The 11,422-nt window shown below is 41.8% G+C and overlaps 1 protein-coding gene across 1 annotated transcript; it reads right to left on the bottom strand.

The window, feature by feature from the left end:
- Positions 1 to 1,441: 1,441 nt before the first annotated feature.
- LOC119962177 (hydroxycarboxylic acid receptor 2-like) lies at positions 1,442 to 2,691 on the bottom strand. The gene has a single exon (XM_038790132.1). It carries the CDS (start codon positions 2,635 to 2,637, stop codon positions 1,573 to 1,575), a length of 1,065 nt encoding a protein of 354 aa, XP_038646060.1. The 5' UTR covers positions 2,638 to 2,691; the 3' UTR covers positions 1,442 to 1,572.
- Between the last annotated feature and the right edge of the window lie 8,731 nt (positions 2,692 to 11,422).

The raw sequence follows: 11,422 nt of genomic DNA, 5'->3' as shown, positions 1-11,422 counted from the left end.
CAGGGCGGCGTGGCGTGATTCGCCCAGCCCTCCCGCGATTCTCCCACCCGGCGTGGGGAGCGGAGAATCACGCCCCTTGTCTTTTTGGATCTCAGGCTATCTACACATCCTTCTCCAGACTCAACATCCACCAATTCCTTCTCTTTGGTGAATACTGATGCAAAGTATTCATTTAGTACCTCACCCATTTCCTCTGGCTCCACACATAGATTCGCTCCCCTGTCCTTCAGTGGGCCAACCTTTTCCCTGGCTGCCCTCTTGCTTTTTTGTACGTGTATAAAGCCTTGGGATTTTCCTTACCCTATTTGCCGATGACTTTTTGTGACCCCCTTTTAGCTCTCCTGACTCCTTGCTTAAGTTCCTCCCTACTTTCCTTATATTCCACACAGGCTTTGTCTGTACCCAACCTTCTAGCCCTGACAAATGCCTCCTTTTTCTTTTTGATGAGGCCTATAATATCTCTCCTTATCCAAGGTTCCCGAAATTTGCCATATTTATCCTTCTTCCTCACAGGAAAATGCCGGTCCTGAATTCCTTTCAACTGACATTTGAAAGCCTCTACACGGTGTTGAAATAACCAATGGGGTATTTTCATTCCGAAGTAATAGCATTGCACGATGCCGTTAAAGTAAAATGTGCAGCTTAATGCTTTGCCTAATAATCAGTGGGATCACCTTTATGGCCATAGGGGCTGTTTAGCACAGGGCTAAATTGCTGGCTTTGAAAGCAGACTAAGGCAGGCCAGCCGCACAGTTCGATTCCTGTAACAGCCTCCCCAAACAGGCGCCGGAATGTGGCAACTAGGGGCTTTTCACAGTAACTTCACTTGAAGCCTACGTGTGACAATAAGCGATTTTCATTTTTCATTTCATGGTGCACACACATTAAGGCTGCAGTACATGTGGTTGTTCTTAATATAAATAAGCCATGCTGCCTGAATATCGGATGCTATAATAAATAAATAATGGCCATCATCATGTTACCAGGACCTTGCTCTGATTTTCTGGTGAACTGATTGGTGAATCTTGCAAGGGGAAGTAATATCATGCTTGACCGAGGGGGCGCGGTTAAAACGGGGACGGTGGGGTTACGAATAAGGGGCCCAAGGGACGCACCGGGGCCCCGGATTTCCCTCCTTGTCCCTGTCCAGGAGGCAGAAAACATTTCTAAATCATCACCATTCTCCCAAACGCCATGAAAGTAAATACTTCCGCACCCCTCACTGACTCGTGGCTTCTTGTCAATAACGTGCACAAATCCCACCTGCCAGAAAATGGATAACAAAGACAAACTTGTGGGAGCCTTACTCGGTTGTACAAAATTGTCTCCTTATTGCTCTACAAATGTTTTCTGACCTTTCATTGACTGTTACTTAGATCTGAAACCCCTGCAGAAATCATTCCGTTTCTCTATAGAATAAAAACAAAGATTGGCCTGTGGATACCCTGAGATTCAATAATACAGTTTATTGCAGCATGCATTTGTCCAAAAAGAAAATCAACTGCTTTTAAAAGTCACCAAATCCATTAATGTCCAACGTTCAGCATTGATAGCATTGACACAAGATGACAATTAATCGCTAGACGTTGCAGTCAGTGTCATTTCTGACTGGAGTTGATCACGGGTATTATTGTCCTGGGTCACTTCTACATCTTGACCTCCAACCATTTCTCTTCTGGGTCTTCCTTGTGTTGAACGACGAGTTGTTGACCGGAGACATCTTAAATTAAGAGGGGCAAGGGCTTTCGTCAAAGTATTTTTAAATTTCGAACTGGAAAAGTAGTAGATAACTGGATCCAGCACCGTGTTCAGATATGTCATAAATAGTGTATTATAAAATATATGAACAGCTGTTTCATATGACTTGCAGTTTCCAGGACCTTGTAGCCTGGTGATTAAAACAGCGATTACAGCAATGTTTGTGGGCAAGAAACACAGAACAAAAACTACTGCCACAACTGTCACAAGCTTCACTGCTCGCTTATATTTACCCCTCGATTCACTTTTCATCTGTTTCAACTTCCAGGTTATACAGGACGTGGAGAACAGGATAATCGGAGCTGGTAACCCAAACTTGAAAACAATAAAAACAATATCGGTCCAAATTACTGAAGGTTTTAGACGCTCCTCTATAGCAAAAGGTTCACAGTATTCCACATCGCCATGTTCAAAGGTGTGAGGTTCAGCTAAAAGGTGGGAACAGATAGCCACTGCCAGAATCCACAAGATGCCTGTTACCTTCACTGCACAGCGTGTAGGTATCTTGTTCACTCTGTGGTGAGGGTGGACCACTTTGAAATAGCGATTGATCGCCATTAATGTAAGGAACATGATGCTCCCGACCCGGTTTAGGGAAATCAAAAATATATTCAGACGACATGAAACATCACCAAAGATCCAATTCTTCCCCCGTACATAGTAATCTGCTCGAAATGGTAAACAGCAGATTAACAGAGTATCTGCAATCGCCAGATTCAGTGAATAAACAGTATTTGATTTCCAGGATTTTACATGGAAACAGAAGATCCATAACGCCACCATATTCCCAACGAATCCGAGGATAAACGTTACAATAATTATGGGGGCATTATAGGATGCAGGAACCTCTTTCTCATAAACACACGTCTCGTTGTCCATTGTGAGCGGTACTGTTGTAAACTCAGTCACAGACACAGAAATGAGTTGATTACCTGGATGATCCACAACTTTATGTAAAGTTCTGACCATTACATCACAAATTGTGGGCGGTGATCTGATACAACAAACTTACAGCTAAAACCCAGGAAATCCTTAAATACGTATTTGCAGCGAAATCATTCATCCCTATTACAATACATTTAGGTTTTGAAAAGCGTTATTTGTTAAAATAGTGATTTATCAGAACATTGAAGATGGAACACTGGACTGTAAGGGATTGAAATTGTTTTGTGAGAGCAGTGTTAATTGGGTAGGCAGTCAATCAGCAACCGTTTCTTTCACTGTTCCACGTTTGTTTTGCACTGAAGTTTACAAAACAATAGTTTATACTCTCTGGAGACTACTTTCCTGGTCTCGCTATCGTGTTTTCTTGCCGTGAAAATAACATTCTGGCAACATTTTGCAAGACAATGGAAAATAAAACCTTTAAGTGCTGTGACTGTAAAAGACTCAGACGTTTTCTTAAAGGTTTGTTTCAAAAGAAAAGGAAGTATTCTTTATTCTCTTAACGCCGAATCTAAAAATATAATGAAAGCACCCCGACTCTTACTCACACACATGGTCAAGGCTTCACATTCACACGCACACCAGTGGTTTACAAAAATGAAAGACTTGGTTGAACTGTTTCTAGTCTAGTTTTATCCTAATCCTGTAGATGATGACTTGGTCTTTTTGAATTCTAGATAGTGTAAAGATGTTAATGGATAAATTATATCTATTCTTCTGGGGTCAGCAGCGGCTATGTTGAATTTTAAGATGTTGCCCATGATATGTGGCTGGTAAAATAGTAGACAGGGCAGAGGATTACAGGATGGCTGGAGAGAGAGTATGTATGGATACTAAGCATTTTGACTGGCTCGCATTGAGACCATCGTTCTTTTTGCCTGACTGACCTGAAGAAAAGGCAATTTATTAATACCCCAAAAGGGTGCTGCACCTGGCACCAAGGAAGGAAATTGTACAGGTCTCCAAATTATGTTAAATCCATCTCAGTAACATCCTTAATTTTTCCAGTGGGAGTTTTTGGTCCCCAACTGGAAAGTCATGTCGTGTATATCTGGGTTAGAGATCAGTTTTAACTCAGCACTTTACTCTCATATCCACATATCTATCCTCTGCCTATGGCAATGCTCCTGAGAAGCCTGGGGTAAGCTGGAGGGGGAGCATCTCATCTTCCGGTTGGGCAAATTGAACCTCAGGACTCAAAATTAACTTCAGCAATTTTATATTTTACATACATGTATTGCCACAATGTAAAACATCCCCCTCCCTCTCTCACACCAGGTTATCCATCTTTTGTTCTAAAATTGCTACTTTTTGTTGCAGTTTCTATATCCTACCTCTTTTCAGTTCTGATGAAGAGTCAATGGACTCAAACCATTAATTCTGTTTCTTTCCTGATAGATGCAGGCTGACCTGCTGAGTTTTTTTCAGTGTCCTCTGTTCTTTTTTCAGGATGCACTCTCCGCAGTGTTTTGCATATCCTAGTGATCGAGATGTGTCCATGTTACACCATTAAGTGGACATGGCTGACATGAAAATCTTTCCTGTTATCACTTATGTCATGGATTGTCTTAGTAACAGCAATAAAACAAATTTAACAAGGCATAATAAGATGTGATGAGCCCAGCAGCAGATAGAAATCTGCCTAGTGACAGCAGTAGCCAGCATTCAAAAGGCATGATGTAATGCAACATTCCCAGTAATGAGATTAGCAGGCATCTAGACAGAATCAGATGTAAATCACCCTATAAGTAGCAACAGTTTACCTAGATGACACAGAGATCAGTGGAGGTATACACATGCTAATTTCTGGAGTCCAGGAATTTGAGAGAGAGGCAAACAACCAAATACAAGAATGCAGTATAAAAGGGGGAAACTATTATTGGCAGCACCCTTGGAAGTAGAGAGGTCAGTTTTACATTTAACAGTTTGAGAGGCCGATCCAAAATTCATAATCAAGAGGCTAGGCTTGCATCTAAGTCTTAGAGCCAAGGCTGTGCAGAAAGACAGTTCAAATATCTTTTCTATACTAGGAAAGAACATTTCCCAGACTTGATTATCAACCCTGTATTGTGTGATAACAGTAAGCTTGGTTTGATTTATGGATTTATTTAATTTGGAGGTTCTTTGGGAATAGGAGAAGTTTTAAGGAGCTCAGGGATCATAAATACAGTTTTGAACAAGGAGAATGTTCTACACAAACTGTGCGTGTGTTTCGTCAATCATATTTTTAATTGTCTGAGAGTACTGTGGACATGTTTGTGTGTATTTGTCTTTTCTTTAATTTCATAAATATTCTTTAGTAATTGTTGTGCCAGGGCTGGACTGGTTACTCTCACTGGGGTGTTATGTGACCCCTCACACCATTCCAAAAACAAATATATAGCCCCCCCCCCCCCCATTACGAACCATTATGGCACAGAGCAATCCGTAATCCTCCAGCATTACCAATTCAACATGGCTGGGAGGAGCCCTGGGGAAACCCATGAAAAAAATCCTTTCTTGGCCAAATTATGGAGGCTGGCCGAATACAGCATGTTTGGCCCATCCGTGACCAAGATGCTACGCACTCAGCTAATGTAGGAGATCAATAATGTCAATTTTGGCAGAACCCACCCTAGGATCATATGGTGCCGGAAAAGACTGCTCCAGTTCCTTACACAGTCAAAATCCAAGGTAAGGCCATGAAAAAAGACCCAGACCACCTGAGAAGCAGGGAACCCATTCTAACAGAGATGATTTCAGTAGAGATGACGTTCTTGAAGACCATAGCGACTATCTCTGGCAAGGAGAACGAGGCTATGGGGATGTAAGGCAACCATTCAAGTCTCTTATACCCCAATGTCCTGCTTAAAATGATGTAGTGAGTCCCATTAAAGACTTGCCTGAGAGGTATTTGGATGCCAGCACTTGTTCACACTTCTAATAAAAACATTTTTTTAACACCAGGGTTGCATTCCCCATTGTGATAACCAGAGTGCCCGCACTCTGGGGGGGGGGGGGGGGTTGTTGGGTTACGGGTATAGGGTGGATATGTGGGTTTGAGTAGGGTGATCATGGCTCGGCACAACATCGAGGGCCGAAGGGCCTGTTCTGTGCTGTACTGTTCTATGTTCTATGTTCTAACTCACCAAGCCTCCTCCAACAGCAACTTCCAATTGCATGACTGATACCATCTAGAAGTACAGGGACAGATTATGCATGGGAACATAGCACCTCAGGGACAATACCACCTGGGTTTCCTCCGGGTGCTCCAGTTTCCTCCCACAGTCCAAATATGTGCAGGTTAGGTGGATTGGCCATGCTAAATTGCCCTTAGGGTCCAAATTGCCCTTAGTGTTAGGTGGGGTTACTGGGTTATGGGGATAGGGTGGAGTGCTCTTTCCAAGAGCCAGTGCAGACTCGATGGGCCGAATGGCCTCCTTCTGCACTGTAAATTCTATGATAATCTATGAAAATCTCTATTTTCCTCTGAGAGAGCAAACAGACCTCAATCAAACACATGGGAATGACAAAAGTGTTCATCAATTCAACATGACTTTTCCTGCAAAACATCAACCAATGATTTAAAATTTCTATCATGTAGCACTATGCTCACACCACAACCTATAGGTGTGAGATATTGAAAAGACAAAATTGTGAAAAATGGAGGTGATTGTGGGAAGATCGGATCTGTGAAAGTTATCAGATGGTTTTCGTCATGGTGGCTGACTAGGAACGTTGAAGACACAAAGGAATTTAAGCCTCTAGATGCATACTTCATTAAAACCTGATGCATGTGTAATTGAAAAGGCAAAATGAATACTAATCAAATAAAAGAATGAAAACAGTGTTGAAATTCAATCTGAAGAAGCTATATTTCAGTTGTAGAGAGCTTTTTTTAGATTATTGTGCTCAGCTCTGAACAACCTATTTGTAAACTGTGAACATCTGATAGCCTTAGATAAGTTGCACCTAATGCACTAACTTGTGATCCGCCTCGTCACTGGCTAGATACTTTGCTTCTCTTTTACAGTTGTTTTATCGATACCAAACCCGTTGTTCATTTGTCTGTCAGCTGAGTTCTGTAAATTGTACCTCTTCAGAGCATACCTCTTTTCATCCTCAAGACCAATCCAAACAACCATGCCATATTAGACTACTAGAGTGGAGATACTAGGATAAATAATTGACATGCAGCAGCAACGCTATTCTTTGCACACATCCTGCTCCCATGCAGAGCTGAATAACTATTCCAGAAACACCGTGATGAACCAACCGCCTTTGTTCCTCCAGCCCCATCTCTGATTTCCCTTTCCACCACCCAAAAACAATGGTAATTCTTGATTCAATAATAATAATAATCCTTTTATTTTCACAAGTAGACTTACATTAACACTGCAATGAAGTTACTGTGAAAATCCCCTAGTCGCCACATTCCGGCGCTTGTTCGGGTATTCAGTGGATATTGCTAATATATTTGACATTTATATCAACCAGACACCAAATCCAATGTTAACCAGACAATATCTCGAGGGCAACCCGTACTGGCCTCCCCGAGCAGGTGCCGAAATGTGGTGACTAGGGGCTTTTCACAGTAACTTCATTGAAGCCTACTTGTGACAATAAGCGATTGTTATTATTATTATCATTCATTCCTTGGCCAGTGATGAACCATCAATCGAACGTGAGACGAGTTGCTGTACAAAAGTTAGGCTTTAATAAGCTAGAAGTTAGCCCTGCGGTCAACTACAGTAAATGGCCGACCGCCGGGCATTCTGGGTATTTATACCTCGCTCTGAGGCGGGTTTAACTCAGCCTCTCGACCAATCGAGGAGCCGTCACATGACTGGTCTCAACCAATCGGTCGAGAGGCACATGACCGACCAGGGCCAATGGTAAGCCAGTGTTCTGCACCAATGGCAGACAGCTATGCAAATCATACCCTCACAGCCAGTTTTTGGATTGTATCCAATTTTCAAGCTCAGGTAGAAAAGCTCAGTATTTATTGGTCTGTCGGAATTTATTTTAAAACAATTGGAAGATTTAATAATATTTATTATTATTAATCATGAATAATATTTAACATCAACACAAAAACATTATTTTTCTATCCAATAGAAAAGTGAAGTGGTAATTATTAAATAAGGTGAAGTGTATTGCCCAAATATTTAGACATCAATCCAACAGGAAAAATAATTCTGTGCTTCTTTACTTTCTGAAAAAAAGCAAAATTGTTTGCAAAGTACTCATTCTGCACTTTAACTTTGTGACTTTTTTCACGAAGATAATCCATCCCTCTTGTGAAACAAGACTGCAAATGCAAAATAGAATTGTTGTTGGAGAAAGTTCAGAAGATTTGTCCTTCTCCTTCTGAACTCTACAGAAATCAAGAATCCAGTTCCTCACGAAAAAGAGTTCTTTGTCAACAGAATTTAGAAATCAATTGGAAATTGAAAATATTGCCAGTAAAACTGTACTATATTAGCAACTGATTTTTAATCACACATGTGTGCCTGTGGAGGATGCAGTGAATATTTGGTGCCGTGAGTGGGCGCTAATCAAACGGGCTGCTTTGTCCTGGATGTTTTTGAGTTTCTTGAGTGTTGGGGGAGTTGAAGTCATCCATGCACGTGGAGAATGTTCCTTCACACTCCTGACTTGTTGGTGATGGAAATGCTTTGTGAAGTCAGGAGGCAACTCACTCGTCACACAAGACCCAGCCTCTGATATCTTCTTGTCACTATGGTATTTACATGGATGGTCTGGTTAATTGTCTGTTTAATGCTGGATGTTGATGGTGGAAGATTCAGCTATGATAATGTTATTGGATGTCAAGGGACGATGGTTAGACTCTCTTCTTAGAGATAGTCATTATCTTGCCACTTATGTGATGTGAAAGTTACTTACCATTCATCAGCGTCAGTCTGAATGTTTTAATTTTTCTACAGCTCTTTGGGGCCAAATGTCCCCTTGATGTCAAGGGCAGTCAATCGCACTCCAGCTCTGGAATTCAGTTCTTATGTCCATGTTTGGACCAAAGCTGCAATGAGATGTGGAACCAAGTGACCTGGTGAAACTGGAGTTTAGCGTCAGCAAATAAGATATTGGCGAGTAAATACTGCCTGGTGGCACTGTCAGTAACACCTTCCATCAAGTTGCTGATGATAACTAAAATAAGAATAGAAAATGCTGGGAAAGCTCAGCAGGTCTGACAGCAGCTGTGGAGAGAGAAACAGAATTAACATTTCAATTCTGTATGACAATTCCTCAACGATGTAGATTGGTAGAAACGTGATGGGTTTACACTGTTGCAGAGAGCGGAAGGAGCAGGTGGAGCAAAATAGAAGGTCAGAGAGAGGTGGGACTTTGGAGAGATGTGACAAAGATGGCATGGACAAAAGACAAAGGGAGAGATAATGAAAGACTAGTCCTGTCACAAGGCACGATTAAGGATGGAAAAAGTCAAAGAAGCTTTTTCAGCCAAACCTATGTAACATTTCTCATTTTAAGCCCCAATTGTAATCAACCACACCAGATGAGAATGGGGTATGTGGGACAGGGGGATGGGGTAAGGATTACAATCACAGCAGTGTGCAACATACCATCCTCGTGCCCTGTGCCATTTCATTGGGCGAATGTTAGACAGCAAACAAAAGCCTCGACCCAAGCTGAGTATCTGTGCTTTCTTTTTTAATAAACAAAACTATAAATTTATTACACTACTAAGATTCGATCACACTCCGAAAGTAGACGGTTTCTATATTAAACTATGCTATCTCTAACTAACAGAACTCTCTCAAGTACACAACTGCTCTCTATCATGTCTCACCATCTTCTCCCAGAATTTCCCAAGTCACATGATATATATATGACTGTTCTGTCATTCACTCCAGTTGTAAGAAGCATTATTATTAACTTGTTAACTCTTTACATCCCAGTCAGTATACATATCCTTACATCCCCTTTTTTTCAAAGATGTTTGGAGATTTCTACAAACATGTATTATAGTAAGAGCATTGTAAGTTCTTTACATGCAATGGTTTACTGATATTGTACAGTAGTTAACAATTCTTTTAACTTTTTACAGCCCACAAATTGAATCTGTACTCAGTCTTCACTGTGGTAGTGTTTTACAGTACCAACAAGTCATCAGTCCAACATTTAGTCTCAGAAACGGTGAATCCAGCCCTTAACTTACAAAGAACAAAGAAAATTACAGCACAGGAACAGGCCCTTCGGCCCTCCCAGCCTGCGCCGATCCAGATCCTTTATCTAAACATGTCTCCTATTTTCCAAGGTCTACTTCCCTCTGTTCCTGCCCATTCGTATACCTGTCTAGATGCTTCGTAAATGATGCTATCGTGCCCGCCTCTACCTCTACCTCCGCTGGTAAAGCATTCCAGGCACCCACCACCCTCTGCGTAAAAAACTTTCCACGCACATCTCCCTTAAACTTTCCCCCTCTCACCTTGAAATCGTGACCCCTTGTAACTGACACCCCCACTCTTGGGAAAAGCTTGTTGCTATTCACCCTGTCCATACCTCTCATAATTTTGTAGACCTCAATCAGGTCCCCCCTCAACCTCCATCTTTCCAACAAAAACAATCCTAATCTACTCAACCTTTCTTCATAGCTAGCACCCGCCATACCAGGCAACATCCTGGTGAACCTCCTCTGCACCCTCTCCAAGGCATCCACATCCTTCTGGTAATGTGGCGACCAGAACTGCACGAAGTATTCCAAATGTGGCCGAACCAAAGTCCTATACAACTGTAACATGACCTGCCAACTCTTGTACTCAATACCCTGTCCGATGAAGGCAAGCATGTTGTATGCCTTCTTGACCACTCTATCAACCTGCGTTGCCACCTTCAGGGTACAATAGACCTGAACTCCCAGATCTCTCTGCACATTAATTTTTCCCAAGACCCTTCCATTGACCATATAGTCCACTCTTGAATTTGATCTTCCAACATGCATCACCTCGCATTTTCCTGGATTGAACTCCATCTGCCATTTCTCTGCCCAACTCTCCAATCTATCTATATTTTGTTGTATTCTCTGACAGTCCTCCTCACTATCACCACCAATCTTAGTATCATCTGCAAACTTGGTAATCAGACCACCTATACCTTCCTCCAGGTCATTTATGTAGATCACAAACAACAGTGGTCCGAGCACGGATCCCTGTGGAACACCACTAGTCACCCTTCTCCATTTTGAGACACTCCCTTCCACCACTACTCTCTGTCTCCTGTTGCCCAGCCAGTTCTTTATCCATCTAGCTAGTACACCCTGAACCCCATACAACTTCACTTTTTCCATCAACCTGCCATGGGAAACTTTGTTCCAATTGTTGTCACTTATAGAATAGGTAACATTTCAACCAGTCTATTCCACATATTTTCAATGTACATTTTTTAAAAATATATTTTTATTCTCCTCCTTTTTCACATTTTCTCCCAAATTTACACCCACCAACAATAAACAATAATCAGCAACAAATATGTCAATCCCCATAACAATAACAACAACCCCATCCTCCCACCGAACCCCTAACATCAGCCCGCATGTTTACACAAACAAATGACAAAAAGGAATCTGGGATCACCCATAGTCACCATTAACACACACAGCCCCCTCCCCCCACCCTCCCACCCATTCCCCCCCCCCAACTAATGTTCAATGTTATTCAGTTCTTGAAAGTGCATAATGAATAATGCCCATGAATTGTAGAAC

This window comes from Scyliorhinus canicula, chromosome 1 (genome assembly GCF_902713615.1).
Source record: "Scyliorhinus canicula chromosome 1, sScyCan1.1, whole genome shotgun sequence".
NCBI classification, from domain to species: domain Eukaryota; kingdom Metazoa; phylum Chordata; class Chondrichthyes; order Carcharhiniformes; family Scyliorhinidae; genus Scyliorhinus; species Scyliorhinus canicula.
The sequence above is the reverse complement of the archived record's forward strand: the minus strand, read 5'-3'. Positions and strand labels throughout refer to the sequence as shown.